The 22,514-nt window shown below is 36.6% G+C and overlaps 1 protein-coding gene and 2 long non-coding RNA genes across 11 annotated transcripts in view; 1 reads left to right on the forward strand and 2 right to left on the reverse strand.

The window, feature by feature from the left end:
- Window positions 1-21,631, forward strand: part of mybpc3 (myosin binding protein C3) — a 61,140-nt gene extending 39,509 nt beyond the window's left edge. For 6 of the 9 annotated variants that reach the window (XM_087259466.1, XM_087259467.1, XM_087259468.1 and 3 more), the window contains 11 exons: window positions 918-1,022; window positions 1,736-1,924; window positions 4,192-4,326; window positions 5,537-5,704; window positions 5,952-6,040; window positions 8,051-8,246; window positions 8,326-8,465; window positions 13,503-13,662; window positions 13,775-13,911; window positions 16,073-16,259; window positions 21,209-21,631. In XM_087259466.1, coding sequence (XP_087115592.1) covers window positions 918-1,022; window positions 1,736-1,924; window positions 4,192-4,326; window positions 5,537-5,704; window positions 5,952-6,040; window positions 8,051-8,246; window positions 8,326-8,465; window positions 13,503-13,662; window positions 13,775-13,911; window positions 16,073-16,259; window positions 21,209-21,240 — 1,538 coding nt within the window. In that variant the 3' untranslated portion in view covers window positions 21,241-21,631. Of the gene's footprint in view, window positions 1-917; window positions 1,023-1,735; window positions 1,925-4,191; window positions 4,327-5,536; window positions 5,705-5,951; window positions 6,041-8,050; window positions 8,247-8,325; window positions 8,466-13,502; window positions 13,663-13,774; window positions 13,912-16,072; window positions 16,260-17,712; window positions 17,928-21,208 lie in introns of all 9 variants that reach the window. The other 3 variants (XR_015494787.1, XR_015494788.1, NM_001044349.2) reach the window with 2 other exon arrangements.
- LOC147836015 (uncharacterized) lies at window positions 2,460-5,670 on the reverse strand. The gene is made up of 2 exons (XR_015495793.1): window positions 5,448-5,670; window positions 2,460-5,371 (listed from the first exon to the last, which is right to left on the reverse strand). It is a non-coding gene; the product is annotated as an uncharacterized LOC147836015 (long non-coding RNA).
- On the reverse strand, window positions 8,372-12,308 carry LOC147836016 (uncharacterized). Its single transcript, XR_015495810.1, has 2 exons — window positions 10,194-12,308; window positions 8,372-10,150 (listed from the first exon to the last, which is right to left on the reverse strand). It is a non-coding gene; the product is annotated as an uncharacterized LOC147836016 (long non-coding RNA).
- Window positions 21,632-22,514: the final 883 nt, after the last annotated feature.

Raw genomic sequence — 22,514 nt, forward strand, 5'->3', positions numbered from 1 at the left:
CTATTAAGCACACAGTTAACTAATACGTAAACCGTTGCTAGTTTTCATGTAGTTGCAAAATTACAGGTTTTAAACAGATTGGATGCTATCAAAATAAAGTGTTTAGAGCAGGGTGCCCAAACGTTTTCATATAAAGGGCCAAAAACTGTGTATCATTGATGGCCATTGGCCAAAGATAAATATACCAAACTATTTTACTTTAAAGTAGCAATGGGTTATTCCCTAATTTATTTCATGGTATTAAAAAATAAAGTGACAACATTACTTTTAATCATATTAACTAATGCAGGTTTTAAATTATAATTGCAATAAAAACGTAAGCAATCACATTTATAACCCATTGGAGTTCAGTGCTGAATACACTAGTCAAGCTGAACCTGCTTTTGCCTTGATTTGCTCAACAAAGTCCTTCATCCATTGGGTGACAGTATGTACATTTTAAACTAAATCTGATTGACACTATTTAAATGATTAATTTCAGTTAGCCTTTTTATAGCTTTACAATAAAAGAAACAAATTAAAGGTCACAATAAATTAGAAATAATTCTCTAATCCATCTCCATCATTCTCCCTATCTTAGGTGGGATGGTGGGCCAAATCAAAGGTTACCATGGGCCAACTTTGACCCACGGGCCCTAATTTGGGCATTTCTGGTTCAAAGTTGTTTTCATGATTGCTGCCACACTATTAAGATACTAAAATATATGTTAAAAGACCAAAACCTGAACTGTACAGATCTCTTTATTAACCCTTTAATAAGCACGCTGTGTGTATTACCCTTATGAGATTTGCAGTACCCTGAGAAATATAGCGGAGAGCTGACATTTAGGAGAAAAAATGCCTTCGCTGTGGCTCTGCCAGACTTCCATTGTCCCTTATGTAGAAAATTGTGTGATTGAGCTTTTAATGTTTTACAGATGTGCCAGACCCACCTGAAGCCCCCCGAATCTTGAGTGTTGGTGAAGATTCTTGCGTTGTCCAATGGGATGCGCCTCGCTTTGATGGTGGTCAGCCAGTCATAGGTGACTTTCCCATTACTACACAGATAGATAGTTCATATTAGATAAGTACACTGTAAAACAAAAAAGTCAACCTTATCAAATGAAATGAGTGTACTTAACTCAAAATCTACTGGACATTAATTCTACTCATTTGAAAAGAGTTTTGAACTCAGTGTTGAAGGTAATGAGTTAACTTAATATCTCATTACTTCAGCTTAAATGGAGTAAGTTCACAGTACTCATGTAGATTAGTTTTTTTAACTCTGGTTTGTAGAAGTTGGTTTCCTCAAATGGTTTGCGCTGCCTTAACCTATTGGGTTTTACAGGACTCAGTTGGTTTGAGTTCTCTTCATTTATTGGGTTTCACTGCGCTCAAAATGCTTTATTTACTCAAATGGATTAAGCTCACAGTACACATTAGGATTAGTTTTTGAACTTAAATGGTTTGTTGCAATAGATTTCCTTAAATGGTTTGAGTTACCTTAACTTTTTTGGGTTTTACAGTGTAATATTGTTGGTGACATCTCATTTTCTTATAAGAACTAAATAACAATTACTTTTCTTGACATACTTTCTGCCATTAAGTAACCTGTTAAACCTACCTATTAGCAAACAATAAAACCTAATGAAAATTACCAAAAAATCTTGCTGAAAAAAGTCCCTTGCTGTAAATGTATTTTCTAACTATATAGAAAATGCATGATGACAACAGTGTGGATTTAATGTCTTTTCAGGTTATGTCCTGGAAAGAAAGAAGAAAAAGAGTTATAGATGGATGAGACTCAATTTTGATCCTTATAAGGAGACCACATTTGAGGCCAAGAAAATGATTGAGGGTGTGCCCTACGAGATGCGTGTTTATGCAGTGAATGCCATTGGCATGTCCCGCCCCAGTGCCGCCTCCCAACCATTTGTGCCTGTTGGTGAGTTTGCTTCGATTTATGACTTTACCTATGTATTTAGGGATTCATTAGTATTCCTTTCCATTTTTAGCCTCTGTTACAGATATCCACATTTAATATGTAATGGCTAAAAAAGAAGTTTTGATTTGCTGATTACCAATTATCTGAAATCTCACCTCAAAATTTTAATTTGTCATTATTCTTTCATCAGTGGAATGTCAGATGTGTTGGAGAATATTGGTAGCCAAACATCTGTGGTTTTCGTTGACGTTGTATTTTTGTCCTGGCAAATTGTGTGCTAGTCTAAAAAGGTCCCTTTCAGTGTAATCAATAGACGTCTTATTGATGTTCTTCCATCCATCTGCTCATCTTTCACCTAATCTTCATGCAAGCTGTGTTGAATGCATTGACATCCATGTAGACTGTTGTCTGTTACAAGACAGCTGATTAGGAAACTATCCTTGGCATCCTCTATAAATAATGGCATGTTAACACTGTGCAAAGCTGTATCTACGGCACTGTCGAAAGAGAGGAGGGAGCAGGACACTGCACTTCCTTTGTTGCTTGTCCTCTCACCGTCACTGCGGCCAGCGGAGAAGACCACAGCAGGTGTAACAGAGCAGACAAACACATTTCAGGAACCTCTACTTAGACAGCAAACCGGACCGAAAGTGATCCAGATGCAAAATGACCAAACCGATGCTCCCCAAGACTGCTGAGAAGAAGCCGGCTGAAGCAGCGCCGGCTGAGGCAGTGCCCGATGTCCCAGAAGAAACCAAAGAGCCAGAAGCACCACCTCCAGAAGAACCTGCACAAGAGGCCAGTGCTGAAGCTCCTGCACCGCCAGCCGAGGAGGAGGCTGCTCCTGCTCCTCCTGAAAATGGAGTTTGTCCAGCAGAAGCAGCACCAACGGGAGAGGAGGGGGCACCACCAGCTGAAGCGCCCCCAGAGGAAACTGCCCCACCACCAGAGCCAGAACCACAGCCAGCACCAGAGCCTGAACCTGTTGGCAGTAGGCGTCCTTTTATAAAAAAAATTTGTGGAGCTTATTAATGCAGCGATTTTAACCATCTTCTGTCTTTTAATGGCTTTTCCGATGCACCATTAAATATTTCAAAGAACCACTTTCTAAGGCATGAAAGTTCTGTCCACATTTAATCTGTGGCCACAGTATTTAACTTGGGCTAAGGTGAGATTAAAACTGTTGTTTTGCTGTATTGAGCCTCTAGGATTTTACTATTTAGGAATTACAATGCAGTTATGTGCATGAATGGTTGAAAGAGATTTGGGTTTTGCAAGCAAACAGGTCCATTGTCAGTAGTGTATCAATATATGAATAACAGCTCATACAATGTCACTTTAAAACCAAGCAGCTTTTTATTGGTTGAAAAGTAAATTAGTCTGAAAAATGGGTCTGTAAACTCTGAAATCTACACTGGGATGTGCTTTAAAATTAACAGACAATTTGCAGAACAACTATACATTCCTAAACCTTATCATTTTACTGTATGTATTAGTCTTAGAAAATATTTAAAGTGAGAAACAATTAAAACATTAGGGTCAGGGATCAGTTTTAAACTCCAAGGAACTTGCTAAGATATGAATAGATGTTCTTGGATTTGCTGCAAGTTCACAGTCTTCATAAATACAGCTTGACCTGGGCATGTCATTGCTGCTTAATTATGGCACAAACATTTCTGACTCAAGCATGCTTGCAAATCACAACAGACAGCATGAATATCTTCAGGAGGCACTTATCACCACAGACCTAAGCTAAACTTGGACTCATGCAAGCAATGTTGTCTATTCTTGACATTACACAAGGGTAGTCTCAAAGGTAAGAGTAGATGGACTTCAATACAACTGAGGTTGCTTCTATAGTTTCCATGGCTGCTTGGTTTGGTGGCAACACAATTGTACAATGGGACTTTAATGGAGACCGCAGCGACAAGTCCAAGTAAATCCAGCCATGGTGTAAAAAGTTGTCAGTACTATCTCTGTCTTGTATGGCTGGGTAACAGTAAATAATACAGTACCCAAAATACATCATGCACAAAGGCTTTCCTTGCTATCAAATGGCAATGCTAATCTTTAGTAGAGTATGATTTCAGAGTGGCTATGTGCAAAAAATGCTAACCAGTTTATTGGCTAAAGTGATAAAGTCTGAATGTGTGTTGGCTGACATTAATCCAACATTTACATGTTGTATTTAGTTTACTGGGTTATAGAAAGTTACTTAAAACTGTATAATAGGACAACATGTCATTCTTTTAAATTTCTGCCATCAGCTCCTACCAGCGAGCCTATTGGCCTGTGTGTGGATGACATCAGCGATACCACCATCTCTCTGAAATGGAGGACACCAGAGAGGATTGGCTCCGCTGAGCTTGAAGGTTATGGTGTTGAGTACTGCAAGGAAGGCTGTAAGTTAAAGTAAAAATAAACCACATTGTCCCATACCTAACATGCTGGGTTGTTTCAAAGCAAGGTTAGGCAAAATATGAACAAACTTTCATTTAATATATTTAATATATTAGGGATGTCCAGATCGTGTTTTTTTGCCCCCGAGTGCGAGTCATTTGATTTTGAGTATCTACCAAGTATCTACCAATACCGAACTGATACTAACACATACAAAAGAATAAAGAGCGAAGAAACAGATCCAAGATCTTATTTTTTTTATTTAATTCACCTTATTTTAACATTCAACTACTTGAATTGACAGTCAAGAACTTTAGTGCAACATTAAATATATAAAAAATAAAATATCAAAACAAATAGTACCCCAACTTAAAATACCCAGCAGGCAATCCCAAGCGTACATATTCCACAGTTTGCTATGTATTGCAATGTTGTTGTCATCAACTTTATAATACCTCCAGATTGCAGAAATACTCTCGCTTTCCGCTTCAAGCTGCTTTCTCTGCTCTACTTTGCCAGCATTTAACCAATAGTGTCTCTGCGACAAAGTGATGTCATGCCGTATACATACATATACTGTATATATACTGCATACATATATATTTGAGTCCTGATCGGGAGGTAACATGCAGTTTAGATTGAATCTGAAACCGTGTGATTGGGCCTGATTTCCGATCATGTGATCGGATCTGGACATCCTTATAATATATATTTATAATTTTACTATTTTATCCAACTTTGGGCTGAAACAACACCACATTGTAAGCAGCAGTGTGAATTGGTTTGAATGTTTTTCAAGTATGGAAGAGTCTAAAAATTCACTAAATATGACTTGCAGATCAAGCTCAGCTGTATTCTATAACAACCAATATTTCTTATGTAATTTATGATGTTTATCCAGAGATTCCTTACTGTTCAACTTCAACTGTTTATCTTTACAAAGGCAGCATTTAAATGAGAAAACAAATCTTTTTAAAAGCATAGCATACACAACTTTTTTTATTTTGTCATCAATTACTCACCATTTACATGTTGAGTTTCTTTATTCTGTTGAAAAAGAAGATATTTTGTAAAATGTTGCAAACCTGTAAATATTACGTCATTAATTAATCTTACATCATACCCGTTTTGTAACTGGATCATACCCAAACTCGAATATATGGAATAGATCCTTCGTGTTCTGTGTCTGAAGCCAGTGTTTCACTGTTTCAGCTGATGAATGGATCCCCGCATTTTCGGGTCTCACAGAAAGGACCTCTGTGATCATCCGTGACCTGCCAACTGGAGAGAAGATGCAGTTCCGCGTGAGGGCATATAATATGGCAGGCCCGAGCGCTCCAGCCACACTGCAACAAGCAGTCACTATCCGTGAAATCATGCGTGAGTTACACAGACAATGACCTTAAAATGTAAGGCTTACAGAATCATTAAAAGGCAATTTCCCTATTCTATAAAATTCCATACACAATAATGCACCATGTTTACTCTATATATTATTATGTTGTGTTACCTCATTGATAATTTGATTTGAGTGAATACTGCAGCACATTATTATTCCAGCATTGGGATGGAAATGGTAAAATGGTGCAGGATTATCGTGTGAATCACTCATGTTCTCTTATTGCAGAGCGGCCCAAAATCTGGCTCCCCCGTAACCTGCGTCAGACACTCATCAAGAAAGTCGGAGAAACCATTAACCTGGTAATCCCTTTCCAGGTGAGAAGTCATCTTTCAGATTGTGTTTTTACAAGCACACTCCTGACAAAATACAGAGCGCTGCAGAATGTGTGAATAATCCATTTGAGCCTCTGATAAATGAAAACCATTTGGACTCATTTCCTGTCAGACGTCCTGTGAGTGATATGGAAGATCCAGCAAAGTTGTGCATTGCCGTATTGGGCAGTGTCGTTTGTCACAGTATGTAACATTGGCTGGCCTCTTTTCATGCAGACTTTGACCTCCAACAGTTTCCATCAGCCAGAGAGTTAGTGTTTAGCTAGACTGTAACTTGTCCACTTGTTTGCTTACAGAACCCAGTTTGTGAAACATATATCTTCGTCCTCTTGCTCTATAAATACACTGAACTCTATGGCTGAAATTGAATGAGGGAGGCTGTGTACAGATGGTAGTCAGTGACATGAGTTTGAACACCACATTAGGAAACTCTGCGCTCTCTCTCTTAATTTTTCTATCTATTTACCTGTCTGTTACTCATTCATCTACCATACTGTCTATCTATTCATACATCCATCAATCTGCCTGTCTCTCCATCCACCACAGACCTGTCTATCTGTTTATTTATCCATAAACTTGACAGTCTGTCTGTCCATCCATTCACTCATCCATCCATTTGCCCATCCATCTATCCATACATCTATGCACATTTCATTCTATCCATTGAATTAACTGTTATCAATCCATCCATTTAACCATCCATACACGACCTTTCTGCCTATCCATTCATCCATCATCTATCCATTTAACCATCCATACACGATCTGTCTGCCTATCCATTCATCCATCATCTATCCATTTAACCATCCATACACGACCTGTCTGCCTATCCATTCATCCATCATCTATCCATTTAACCATCCATACACGACCTGTCTGCCTATCCATTCATCCATCATCTATCCATTTAACCATCCATACACGACCTGTCTGCCTATCCATTCATCCATCCATCCTTCTAACCATCCATACACAACCTGTCTGCCTATCCATTCATCCATCTTTCATCCATTTAACCATCCATACAAGACCTGTCTGCCTATCCATCCATCCATTCATCCATCCATCCATCCATCCATCCATCAGTCTAACCATCCATACACGACCTGTCTGCCTATCCATTCATCCATCATCTATCCATTTAACCATCCATACACGATCTGTCTGCCTACCCATCCATCCATCCATCCATCCATCCATCAGTCTAACCATCCATACACAACCTGTCTGCCTATCCATTCATCCATCTTTCATCCATTTAACCATCCATACAAGACCTGTCTGCCTATCCATCCATCCATCCATCCATCCATCAGTCTAACCATCCATACACAACCTGTCTGCCTATCCATTCATCCATCCAACCATCAATCTAATCATCCATACACAACCTGTCTGCCTATCCATCCATCCATCCATCCATCTATCAATCTAACCATCTCTACACAACCTGTCTGCCTATCCATCCATCCATCCATCCATCCATCAATCTAAACATCTCTACACAACCTGTCTGCCTATTTATTTATCCATCCAACCATCAATCTAATCATCCATACACAACCTGTCTGCCTATCCATCCATCCATCAATCTAACCATCTCTACACAACCTGTCTGCCTATCCATTTATCCATCCAACTATCAATCTAATCATCCATACTCAACCTGTCTGCCTATCCATCCATCCATCCATCCATCCATCTATCCATCCATCCATCCATCCATCAATCTAACCATCTCTACACAACCTGTCTGCCTATCCATTCATCCATCCATCCAACCATCTCTACACAACCTGTCTGCCTATCCATTCATCCATCTAACCATCCATCCATCCATCCATCCATTTAATCAATCCATACATATCTGCCTAGCAATTAATCCATTCATTTAAACATTCATGCACAACCTTTCTGCCTATCCATTCATCAATATTTGGCATAACAAAAGTGTTTCTTTTCATTAATGTAGTCAGCAATTTATTTTTTTAGGGTAAACCCCGACCTCAGGTATCCTGGACGAAAAACGATGAGCCTCTGGATCCTAAATCAGTCAGTATACGGAACAGTGACACTGATACCATCCTCTTCATCAGGAGATCTGAGAGAAAGGATTCTGGGAAATATGATGTTCAAGTGCAAATTGAAAATGTGGAGGACAAAGCCAGTGTGAATATACAGATTGTTGGTGAGTTCCTAGGAATTGTTTAATAGCATATGGTGTCATTCAAACAATAAAAATGCATTTTGCTCTTTTTCAATCTCAGATGTGCCAGGTCCACCCCAAAATTTAAAGGTGATGGATGTTTGGGGCTTCAATGTTGCCCTGGAGTGGAAACCACCTAAGGATAATGGGAACTGTGACATCACAGGCTACAACATCCAGAAGGCTGACAAGAAAACCATGGTAAACCCAAACCTTTGTTTTCTTTGGCATATAGTTATACATACATACATACAGTGAAGTGGAAAATTGTCTTATGTGTTTAGTAAGTTTGCTATACTGCTCACAAACCACATATTATACACTTTTATTGAGGATGTGAAATTGTGTGCCAGCAGGGGGCTAGCTGCAACAAACCCCACCCCCAACCAATTTTTTTCCAGAGATGATTTCTGTCATGTTAGACATTTATTGTCACACTGATTTCTTCTCGATTGATATCAGGTTTTCTGAGTAAATTAGTCACAACAACTTCCTATCTATCTAAGAGCTCTCTTGTGACTTCCTATTATCTTCTAAAAGAGACCGAAACTTAATCTTTTAACAGCTGTACTAACTGACCTAGGGAATTTGAGGGATCACCAAAGTTTTCCCCACCAAGTCAATGTGTAAATAAATGTTATTGACTAGCAAGTTTAATGTTAACCTAAAAGCTTAATGTTAGAACAAACCAGGTGATCAATAGAGTTTGGGATTATATTTGGGATTCCTTTGTATAATTAGCACTTCTTGCATATATTACCTCTTCTTGTTTAATCACTGAATGCCTACTCAATTGTAGGTCACTTTGGACAAAAGTGTCTGCTAAATGTACATATAAATGATAAGATATGTCTTTATAAACCATGTCAACATTGTAACACCCAGGTCATACCCATGATTTGCGTTCTTGTGAATCGCCCAAACCAGTACACTAACAAGTTATTGTGGTATTAGCCAAAAGTTGAGCGTCTTGCTGAAAATGTTCTCCCCTTCTGGCCTCATTATGTACTGGCTGATTCTGTCTAATTTACTGTCGCTGACTATTTATTTAAATCTAGCGGGCTTGGTGTTTTGTATTGCCTCTGGCTTGCTTGGCTTGAGACTAGCAGAGCTGTACATCGATTAAGTTGCTCTTCAGTGTTTCTCCTTTAAGCAGTGACATTTACATTACACTAAACTGAACTTTAACTGTGACAACTGAACTGAAGTTAAGCTGCTTTGACACAATTTAAATTGTAAAAAGCACAATAGGAATATAGATGAATTGAATTGTTGCAGATCAGATGCAGGTACTCATGATTCTTTCAGACCAATCAATGATCTCCAGTGGTGTAAATAACAAATTACAAACACTCAAATTTCTGTAATTTACTAAGTATTTTAAAAAATGTGTGCTTTTACTTTCCGTGAAGCACATTTTTAGGGCTATATCTGGATTTTTACACCACTATTTTCCATCAAACTGCAGTCACTACTTTATATGTTCTTGTCTATGGGGATTGGCTAAAGTAGAACAATCAGTCCTGTGATCCAATGAAATTGCACATAGAAACTAAATCGCATCATCCAGAACAATCTCAAGACATGGGCGCTTAATAAATGCAGCAAACCATTTGGAAGCATTAAAAGTGTCCAAGAACATGTCCTAAATCGTCACACGCAATGACCCAGACACTGTTTAGACTGGATGACTGTTGTATAATGTCTGAAATAGCCTTAAACAATCACTAAATGCACTAAAGAATTTTACGTTTTCACAAATGTGCACAAATTACATGTAAACACAACAGACTTTCACAGTGCAATACTCACTACTTTTTTAAAAGGGCTACTTTTTACTCATAGTTTGAGTAATATTTCCAACAGATACTTTTACTCTACCTGGACTACATTTACTTGAGTAGGATTTTTTTTTTGTACTCTTTCCACCACTGGTGTTTACACGTCACATTTAACGATACTGCTTGCTTGGACCTTCAAATGAAGTCGTACAAAATAAGTGGCACTGTACACAGTGGCACACTCCCCAAAAGTGAGCCATTCCAAGCCATCCATTGCAGTGGAATAAATAAAGTGGCAATAAATACCAATGTTTAAGTGTGAGGGGATTAGAGATATACTTAAACATTTCTATTTTATACAAGTGCAAACTCATTTGAATTGCTCAGAATTTTTAGTGAGAAAAAGCGCAGACACTGGACAAGGATGAAGCTTTTGTAGTGTGCATGTGCATTCTATCAAGTGGACTGAGTTCAAAGCATACTTTGGGCTTTAGAAAGCACTGCTCCCTATGCCAAACACATTTAATAGTCAAACTCACCGTGAGAATCTGAGATAAAGAGAGAGTTTGCAAGCCTGCCATTGTCTATCTAAAGCAGCTAAGCTTGTGATCACTGTAATTGAGTAATGTATGTACACTATTCATCAGTGGCACAGCATTGCAGGGACACCACGAGTTTATGGGCTCTCTTGTGACATACAGTTGGCCAGTGGCACTGAACACTGGTCCAGGGGAACAGCATCCAGAACATCCAGTGCCCAAAGCTCCAAAATGACCCTTGCCGCGGAGCCCACTAGGGCACCTGTGCCCCCTTCGACGCAGGCATGCTGTAATCTTAGCCCATGGCCTTGCCCTGATTTAAGTGCTGTCATTATAGTGCTCTCTTTACCCCTTTGTACTTTCGAGCCACTAAGGTTAGCAGCTAAATAAAAAGCAGCCGGTTTGGGTTTCACCTCACATTGTTACTAGAGCCAGTCTATTCCTCTCGCTGTGTCCACAGCAGCAGGCAGGAAGACACCGAATTATCAGGTTTCACAGGACAATCTCAATCAGAAACCGGAGATGCTCTGCTGCTAAATATAAGAGCACTTTAGGCTGCAGGCCTCCGGGCCACATTCATGCAGCCCATTTACCTGCTTCTGGATCTACTGCTTCTACAGCCACCGTAATCACACAGCGGCTTAATACATGTGCTAAGCGATCCTGCAACGTTTTCCTCATTGTCTATAACAATAGACAGAATGGTTTTAGAGTGGTATATTCAGACATCTGAGAGCCACATGACAATGTTTCAGATTAGCAAGGATAATTGGTGACATACAGTTGTAGCCACATACTGTTTCACAATGAATGTGTGTGTGCTTTTTTTACATCTAATGATTTAAGTGTGAAGAAAAAAATCTGAGGGAATGTTTTTACTTAAATGCAATTCCTTGATGTTCAGACATTTATTTTGTACACATTTGATCAAGCACAATGGCCGTTTTTAATTAGAGATGTTTTAAAACCAGCTAAAACGAAATGCAGAATGCTCAATTCTACCATCATTACACAATATTCAAATAAAATCAATAAGTACAATTAGAACACTCTGACAAAATAATATATTTTAAATAAATTACCATCCAAAAGGTTTAGCTAGTAAGATTTTGTCGTAACTTATGTGAAACAATATTTTGTAATAGTATTAGTTTAATGTATTATAAGTAGTAATGCTTACGTTAAAGCATTCTTGTTGTATTAAATATTAAAATACCATTTTTAATAAAAAAACTGACTCAAAGATCAAGCTCGGAATTATTCATACCTCTGGCAAATTCTAACTTAAAGCATTAATTCAAATGTAAATCCAAGCTGAGAAATATTTTATTTCAACAATGAGGCCTCTTGTACATCGTCTTATTATATTTTGGGAGAAGCCTGTGTCATCTCCAGTCCAAAAAACAAACAACAAAAAACTTGCTGGTTGAATTAAAGCTACTTTAATCATTTGAATTCACAATTTTGACTGGAGAGCCTTTACTGCATATATTCAGTGCTCAGCATATATAAGTAGACCGATCACAAATCTATCTTTTAAATTCATATTTTTAATAGGAAGGCTAAAATATTATATTGGTGCATAAACATTAGATTAATCAGTACTGAAGCCAAATCTGGAGCTTATCTTACAATAACTTTCAATAATGGTAAAAGAAAACTAGTACATCCAAATTTATGTTATAGAAAAATATTAAATACAAGTTTAAAAAAGGGAAAAAGTCAAAAGAAGCAAAAACATTATAGTTGAAATTATGTAGGTTGTATATATATATATATATATATATATATATATATATATATATATATATATATATATTTTTTTTTTTTTTTTTTTTTGCAATATTTAGCTTGAATTTAATTGTATTGTCTTTCAATTTCTAAATATGTTTGGTGACTAATATACTATTTTAATAAATATATCTGTTTAATAAATTTGTTTTGTTAAAATCCACCAAAATACATTGCCTGAAATGGATAAAAATATTCAAAATAGGGTCTACTTAATTATGCTGAGCTCTGTATATTATTTCACACTATAATCAAGGTAAATTATAGTAAAATTAACAGTATGACTATACATACATTTAGCCAATAAGATGCTATTCAAACATCAGCACCAAAACACTAATAAACTTTGTGGCGTCAATCCCCTGAAATTACCTTAAAGTACTGCTCTTTATCCACCTCAAAGAGGCAAAGCACTTTAGTTTCATTATCTATCAAATCTGCTAACATTTGATAAAAGAGTGATGGCTGTAAGGAGATGATCACAGGGAACGTGTTTTTGCTCTTGCAATGTTAAATGATTAATAATTGTTGGACTGCAAATTTTTTGCCCATGGATTCGTTTTTCATGTAAATAAACAGCATGTTTAAAATATATTTTAAGTGGAAGCTTTATCTTCTTAATGTAAAATTAAATACAATAAATTCACAAATATAAAAGCAAGTGGACAAACTAATTATATACAGTTAATTAACCATATTTGTGATTAGACTTTAATATGTTCATGTGCACTACAGAAGGGGTCCCTGGGACTCATGTGGGTCCCTGGTTTTCAAAAGAAGTAATCGCGTTAGAAGTTAAATGATTTTAGACAGATTTTACATCATACGAAAGAAACTTTATAAAACAATATGATTAATATAGTTTTCTTGGCATTGTTCTGGGCCCCCTAATTCCATGGGGCCCTAAGCAGCTGCTTTACCTTGATTATTAGTTAAGTCTGCCCCTGGTTACAAATTATCATAGCAGAAAACAGCCTGAATTAATAATTATATGATTATTTTTCAAATGGTCTCATTCGCACATTATCTTGTAATGTTCATTCACCAGTAATTTAAGCATAAAGACAGGGGCTAATACATATTAATGTATTGCTACAATAATTTTTTGTGTTTTCTTTCATATGTAGGAATGGTACACCGTGTTTGAACAGTATCGTCGCACTAACTGTGTGGTGTCAGACCTGATCATGGGGAACGAGTATGTGTTTCGTGTTTACGCCGCAAATATGGTGGGTCTGAGTCCAGAGCCTTGCCTCTCTAAAGACAGTGCCTACATCCAAAAAACAGGTGATCATTTTCAGTCTTTCTTACTTGTTTTTGATGTAGATCTTGATGTCAGTTTTTTTTTCCCATGAGCCTCACCCAGATCTCCTGATATAGGTTTTGGTTCCCTTCACAGGTATTGTGTACAAGCCTCCTTCCTACAAAGACCATGATTTCTCTGAGGCTCCCAAGTTCACGCATCCTCTCAAAAGTCGCTCAGTTATAGCTGGATACAACGCTACGCTCAGCTGCTCTGTAAGAGGCATTCCTAAGGTGAGCATGTGTACCCTTGATTTTCAACGTTTTGCACAATAGAGCCTCCACTAATACTGGAACCCTTGTTAAATATGAGCAAAGAAGGCAAAAGATTTAAAACTTTTAAACAATGAATACCGTCTTTCAATAATATCGATACAGTATAAGCGAAAGACACTATCACATGTGTCAAACTCAGTTCCTGGAGGGCCGCAGCTCTGCTCAGTTTTGTTCTAACCCTAATTTAACACACCTGATCAAACTAGTTGAGTTCTTCAGGCTTGTTTGAAACCTGCAGGTAAGTGTGTTGAAGCAGGGTTGGAAGTAAACTGTGCAGAGCTGCGGCCCTCCAGCATCTGAGTTTGATACCCCTGCTGTACAGTATATGAACAAAAGAATGTGAACACGACCCTTGTTTGTGCTAGTTTAAAGTCCATGTGAAGCAGAAGTCGCTGAGACTTAAATTTTAGTACGTTGATGTAATGAAACGCAAATAAAATATTGAGTATGGGCGGGGTTTTCTTTTTGTTCATCATTCGCTAATAGCAAACTAATGGTAAGATGGCATGGTTAAGAATATTGTGATTTAAATCATCAAACTGACATCATCGGAGAAGGACTGCCACTCCAACTGTGGAAGCAAATGATCAGAGTTGGAATGAAGATTAAATACAATGGATTTCTTACATTGAATTAACTTGCATGGATTAATTGTTCCCCTAAGGAATAACAATGTGCAACAGCCAATTAAACATTGTAAACTATGCTTTCACACAAACTTTTATGGTATTATCCTATTTATGGTATTATCCTTTACTATTATGGTATTATCCTAATTTATTGTTTAGGAGTCTCCTACAACTTACATGCAGATTTGCAGCCAACCAAGCTCAACTAATATAATTTTCTTTATAATGAGTATTGCATTTTATATAACGAATATTACTTCTCTGTCAACAATGAACATAAACGAGACTCTTCCAGGCATCATCTACAATGTTTGACAGTCAAAGTAGACACATTGTTCTCAGACAGTCAGTGAAAACCATAGGCTGGCATTGTACTATTTTTGACAACCAGCAGAGAGGCTGTGAATTACTCAGGCAGTTCTGAATTGGTTATTTTTTTTGTGAGAAAATGTCTCCATTTATTGACGTCTGAATCTTTGTAGACCATTCACAAAGTGCAGTTTGTTTATGAACTAATTTCGAGAGGATCCCATGCTTATGATCGACCACAGCTAGTCATTAGCTAACACATGCTTGACCAATCAGACGATTAAACTCACAAATAAATAACCAGAGTTTCATACCTCAGTATCTTCATCTTAAAGAATCCCCCCTGCTTTTCTAGATTGGGTGACACGGCGGCCCAGTGATTATCAATGTTGACCCACAGCAAGAATGTCACCGGTTACAGTCCCTACTGAACCAGTCAACATTTCAGTGTGGAGTTTGCTTATTCTCCCTGTACTCGCTTGGGTTTCCCCCAGGTTCCCCAATTTCCTCCCACAGTCCAGAAACACGCGACTTAACTAAATTAAACATGCTAAATTGACATTATAGTTGAGCTCTTAGCAAGCTGTACATTTCCCTGTAGCCATCCCGTTATCTGCCATTAGCTAGAATAAGTCGGGGGAGTTCTCGAGATCTACCTGAGCTCAAACTCCCCTCTTGCCTTGCTAACGGGAGGGAGCCCAGGGCTCGAGGATCTTATAAGCTCTTTCCGGGGACAGCATGCCAAACAATCTTTATTATTAATCATCAGCTATCTGTAAACTCTTGAATAGCTATATGAAGTGTAATATATGAAAAAAAACACAAAAGTGTAGACTAGTCTGCTCTTGATATGTTTGCTAGTTTAGTTTTATAATACTATAAATTTTGCAATCTTACCATTATCTTCAATGATTGGTTTATTAAAAAGAAAATGTATATTAATTGAATCACCCCTATGTTCCAATCCCCTCAGATCTTCATTAATCTTCAGAACACAAATTCTAGACGAAATCTAAGAGCTCTCTCAATCTTCATAGTCAGCAACGGCCTCAGAGAAGAAACCAAAATCTTATTAATTAGTCAATCTAGACATTTGGCAAATTTGAAGACCTTGTAATGTTTTTGAAGTGATGCAGTTTTCATACATCATCATGTTTATGTTTATCATCAATTTTGTGCAGCCTAAAATCACATGGTACAAAAACAAGATGGACATTACAAACGAAGCCAAGTACAGGATGTTCAGCAATCAGGGAGTGTTGACTCTGGAGATCCGTAAGCCGTGCCCATTTGATGGAGGAGTGTACATGTGCAAGGCAGTCAATGACAGTGGGGAAGACCTAGTAGAATGCAAACTGGAAGTTCGCCGTAAGTACACTATGCACAACTCAAGAGTTACCTACAGATTTGCTTAGTATCATTTAATGACCAGTGTTAAATACAGACTAAAATTTGTAATTTAGTAAAAGTTAAAAAAAAAAAATCTGCAAAACTAATGTATTAGCTAATAAATTAGTGAAAACACATTTTTTAAATAGTATTGAAGTCAGCCTAGTGGCTTAAGTGGCTCAAGGTCCTCTATCTCCGCTCCCAATGCTTTCCTGTCTGTCCTCCACTATCCTATTACAATAAAAGGTGAAACCCCCTAAACACTAATTATAATTAGTATTGGAAAAAAATATTTAGTTCTTGTCCTGAGAAAGCAGAAAAAAAATTAACATTTATTATGCATTGGATTATTGGATTATGTTGATTTTCTGCTGAGGATTAACTGTGTAATAATTAATGTCCAAAATAGTTGAGGTTTTAATGTTTTACTTGAGGTGCCTAATGTTTTTGTGGAAACTATGATTTTCTTTTTTATCATTGTTTAAATGAGAGATCTTTTTAACGAACATACTGTAACTGATTTAAATTCTGTATAAAATTTATTTTTAACAATTATTGGTCAGTAAAATTAAAAACTTTTGGTAAAGTTTATGGATTCTTGCCAAGTAACATAAAAAAATTAAAATAAATACTTTTGAACAAGAGTGTAGCTATATTTATGTGCAAAGTACAAATAATAATAAATATTGTTTTACCACCTTTTTATATTGATATATTTTAATTAATGCATTTATTCAGTTTTAAAATAACTTTTTTGGTATTAATTTTACAATTCAGCCAATATCACCAAAAAAAGTGAATTATGGCAAATGTGAGATGTTATGTTGGTCCACAATTAGTGGCATCCCACACTGAAAAAAAAAAAAAAATATTCAAAAATGATTCCTTGGATTTACTAATTTTTTTTAAGTTAAGTGGTTGTAAACAATTTATTTAAGCTGAATTTAAACAAAGTGTAACATTACTGAAGTCGATTTGTTTGTTTAAACTCACGCCATATAAATTGTTAGCAACAATTTTGCAGACATCATTTTTTTTCAGTGCATTTGAATGAAACTCATCTGAATGACCACTAAACATAAAAGCACCTTCTTATGTTGTTTTCATATGAAAGATATATGCTGTGACATATAGATCAAACTCCATTTACATTTCTGTCCATATTTACAATGACAATACATTTTATGAGGCTACTTTGACAAATTTCCTTCAAAACAAAAAAGAAATGGATTACATGTCCTGGCATAAATCTCTAGTTTTAAGTTTGCTGAATAACTGTTGGATTGGACCTGAGATGCGGGTCCAGAATGGATTTCTTTCCAGTGATCCATGTTTCCTGATGTGTGTGTCACACTTTAATACTTCCTCCTTACTTCCTTTTTTCTTCCTCCTTACTTTCCCATCATATCCCCTTCTACCCATACTCCCTCAGTCCGTGAGTAAACAATGAGCTCAAGTTTGCAATGCGTGTGAAGTGTGTCCAAGTGAAGCATGACAGTGTGGTGTGTGTGGACTTTCTCTAACAAAACACTCACGACTCTCAAATCAAAAAATGATTGAACTGTGCCATCATGAACGACATTTCCATTTTCTAAAAGGACTGCAAGTGTAAAATGAAAAGAAGCTTTCAGAAGCAAGAAAACAAAGGTGAACATGCTGTAAAAACGTTTGGAGAAACATCTGATCCACATGAATTCTCAAATTCAGTCCAATCTTTAGGTTTCATTGTTAATTGTTTAGCACTTCATATAAAGTGTTTTTTATTACAAGCACATATACACTCACCGGCCCCTTTATTAGGTACACCTGTCCAATTGCTTGTTAACGGTAATTTCTAATCAGCCAATCACATGGCAGCAACTCAATGCACTTAGGCATGTAGACATGGTTAAGACGATCTGCTGCAGTTCAAATCCCATCAGATTTTCACGCATAACCATCTCTAGGGTTTGCAGAGAATGGTCAGAAAAAGAGAAAATATACAGTGAGCGGCAGTTCTGAGGGCGCAAATGCCTTGTTGGTACCAGAGGTCAGAGGGGAATGGCCAGACTGGTTCCAGATGATAGAAAGGCAACAGTAACTCAAATAGCCACACAATGCACAGCACATCTAACCTTGGGCTACAGAAGCAGAAGACCACAAGTGTATATGCTTAAATATATACTCACAGGCCACTACATTACATGCACAGAGCTAGTACCGAGTTGCCTTCAGAACGGTCTTTATGTCAGTGTGAACTGGAGGTTGCTGCAGACTTTTAATTCTATTTGCTTATGTATTTACAACTGAAATGTATTATTGAGTAGGGGGCAGGGTTTTATTTTAAGCTATCAAAGTTAAGTCATCAGAGCCGAACTTCCATTCCAGAGTAAAAACAAAAATAGTTAGATTTTGATTGAAGTATAATCAATATTATACTATAAATAAGTAAACACCTTCTATTTTGGAAATAGACCCGTTTTACAAGTACCCAAGAGTTAAACAGTAAACTAAAATTTTTTGTATTGAGTCAGGCAGCCTCCCAGTCTGGCAGGAGCACTTATAGCTTAGCTAAGCATAAACCATTGAATCGGATTAGACCATTAACATCTCGCTCTAAAAAACAATTTTTTTAATTTTAAATATTTAATAATATTTTTCATATTCTAATGTTTCTAATTTCTAGGCTGATATTGCTAGGAACTATAATAGCATTCTGGTGTAATAATCAAGAAACTTTGCTGCCGTACCATGGCTGCAGCAGTGCAAAGATATTACGCAAAGCCTAAATATAGTATAAAATAAAAATTAAAACATGTTATTATCTAGTTAACTAGGCAACTGCACAGTTACCAGACCTCAATCCTGTAGAGCACCATGAGCTCATGTTTAAAAAACAAGTTTGAGATTAAGTGAGCTTTGTAAGATGGCAAGTTATAATGTAAAAAATAGCCATCACAAGAGGAGTTTGCTGTGGCCATAAAGGTATGAACATGGTCAGCAACAGTACTTGGGTCGGTTGTGATTTTGAAACAGCTCAGTTGGTTTTGAGCGGGCCAAAGTGATCAAAGTAAAACTCTAGCAGCCGGAACTGTTGATGCAAAGCAGGATGGATTGATGCGTTATGCCAAATGCTGATACCAGTTGAATGTTGCAGCAGAAAGGGAGACACATCCAACCAGGCAACCTGTTTCCCATCTTCTGTTGGCCAATTTTTTTTGGGCCTGTGTGAATTGTTTTCTGTTCCTCTAAGCACTGTCCTGGTGTTCTGCTGCTTTAGCATATCTTCTTCAAGATTTCAATATTAATTTCTGTAAACCACAGAGATGAATTTGTGCTAAAATCCCAGTAAACCAAGCCACATTTAAAGTCATTTAAATCATCTTTTTTCCCCATTCAGATGCTCTGTTTGAAGTTCAGCACAAGGTCTTCAGCACATATTAATTTCCAAATCTATTAAATTACTGCCTTGTAATTGGCTGATGAGTGTACATTGCTTTGATTCCTCTGTTCTGGCATCCTTTTCTCTTTGAAGATGGAAGAGGTTAGGTATGAGGGAAAAATACAAGCAAGAAATCAGATCATTAAAGAAATGAGATCCTAGGGCTGGGTGAATAATCAAGAATAATCTAAATCGACTTTCTAAACCAATAATCAATCTAATTTTTCAAGGGCGATTTTTTTTTTTCAATTTCTTACCTTACCACATGTGGTCATGTGACCACGCTCTGTTTGTTACTATTATGTTACTTTATCTGCGCCAGAGATGCCTTAAGAGCATAACTTCCATTACATCAAAATTATTATTCAAATTAAAACATTTGTTTACAGAAGATGCAAGAAATGCACAGTTTAAAATATTATTTACAGAACATACAAGAGTTATTTTATTTAGAAGAGATACTGCTTATTTTCCACTTTTATTAAGGAAAAACATTGAAAATAATTGATTTTGTTTCCAAAAGTGCAAGTTATTTAGTTTCATTTATTTATAAGAAAAATGTGACTTGGTTTTAAGTAATGTGTGTTTTTTATTTCAGTTGTTTAACGCTGATGTTAAATAATAATAGATAGTGTGCATTTCCTTTAATTATTTTGAAATTAAGTAAAGCACTCTTCATTAAAAATCACTCACTTGTAATATGTGAGCATATTTACTGTACAAAACTTCTCTGTGAACTTTAAACGGCAAAAAAAATCAATCGAGTTAAAATGTTCAATTAATCGAAATTTTATTTTTAGGCCAAATCGCCCAGCCCTATGAGACGCACCCTTGGTCTTTGATTCACCAGATACTGACAGAACTAATGTGTTGCACACACATTTTATGTATACTACCATTCACAACTTTGGAGAAGTACTCATGAAATTTGACTTATTATTAATAGTGACAAATGTGATAAAACGTTTAGTAATTTTAATATATTTTATCATCACACTCTAAATTGTCAGATGATGTTTTACCATTTTGATATGCTGTTCTGCTACTTAAAAAACTTTTTTTCTCATAATTATCAGCTTTAAACAGTTGCCAACTGTTTTAAACCTGATAATTATGATGAAAAAAAAAACAACATTTCTTTTTTAGTTTGCTTGATGTAAAGAAAATTCTGAAAAATAAAATGTTATAATTCTTTCAATTTTGAACCACAGAATCCCTTGCTAAAGTCATATATTTAATGATTTAAATTCATGATAACCCCAAACCTTTGAACGACAGATGCACTAACCAAACCACGTTTTCTTTTCTGTATGACAATCACACTGGACAGTTAACCCTTATTAACAAAAAGCACGTAATCTACATTGAAGTTGTGGCTTTGAATTGCACGTGGGTTTGTTGCAGATCACTCAGACGTATAATGAATTACCGTGAAACATCATTTAGTGTAATTCTACAGTGTAAATGCAGGATGTAATCTAATAACGCTTCTTCCGCTTCGTCGCAGCTCAAGTCACAAAAGAAGACATCAAGAAATGAGAGAGACGTAATGACTTTGGAGAAACTGTCACACTGTCCTCTTTCTGTCTTCTGTCCTGAAACTGATCCCCGTGATCAAATGACAAAGCAAAGAAATATTTCAGTGTTTCTTCTTCATTTGTTTGTGCTTCCCGTTACTCACTCACATCCCCATGGTGTGATTTCCCCCCCTCCCTTCGTTATTGCTTGTGTTCATTTCATTTGATTGTATTTATCATCTCTGCAGTAGAATCTAGTATGGTCACTTCAACACTGTGATATTATATAACATGCTAGATAAATAAAGCTGATGTGTATTGTTCCTGTCTGAATTTTATTTAAACCCCAATGTATGTACATTGATGTTTTAAACTTGTGTTTCAAAGATTCACAATTAAAAATCTCAACGTTTTCCCTAGAGTTTCGAAGGATTTCTGTGAACCATGACACACCGAAAATGCGTCACTCGTTCAGACGCTCGGATTAATTACCTTAGAAACCACAGCCATGGCAGACAGATGTCCGTTCTAAGTTTCCATACATCATGATGACACAGTCTCTCATATATACTAGCCATTGCCGCAGCTATCGAACGCATTCTTTAGGCCCTCGCACGCTTCAAAGTTTGTCCCAGAATCAACAGGCTGCTGGTATTAATGTAACAAAGCCTATACAAAGTCCATCTGGAAGCGTCAACTCAGTGGTTTTAGATGGATAGCATGGCTGGACTGGGTGGCTTAGTTCTGGAATTTTCTCCAGTGGCAATTTAGGGGCAGGTTTGAGAGGATGAAATATTTGAAATGAGGCCCAGACATGCAATGAGGGGTAAAGGTGTCAAAATGACGCTGGACGTTTGTTGCAGATTGAAGTTAAGCAGCTGTGTCTCTCTGTCCTTGCGCACAAAGGTATTTCTATGACCGTTCAAAATAGACAACAAGTAGTACACACTATTAAACAATAACTGGTATGGGAGGTTTTTTTCTGAGTAGCATTTTAAAATAACGGTCATTTAGTTAATAATAGTAATATTATTCATGAATTTAAAAACATGAACAAACAATGAACAATACAGTATTTATTCATCTTTGTCAATGCTAGTTATTGAAAAAGTTTTTAAATGTTAGTTCATGTCAACTCACAGTGCTTAATGTAAAGAAGCACAACTTTGGAATTTAATCATGCTTTTTTAAAGGTTTGTAAATGATTATTTAATGCTTCAAAGAATTGTTAATTCTGGTCAGATTAACAAATTATTTGATTTTTGTAACTGATATCAGTTAATTCAATTATAAATT

The sequence above is a fragment of the Danio rerio genome, chromosome 7 (assembly GCF_052040795.2).
Source record: "Danio rerio strain M-AB ecotype USA chromosome 7, GRCz13ab, whole genome shotgun sequence".
Lineage (NCBI taxonomy): Eukaryota > Metazoa > Chordata > Actinopteri > Cypriniformes > Danionidae > Danio > Danio rerio.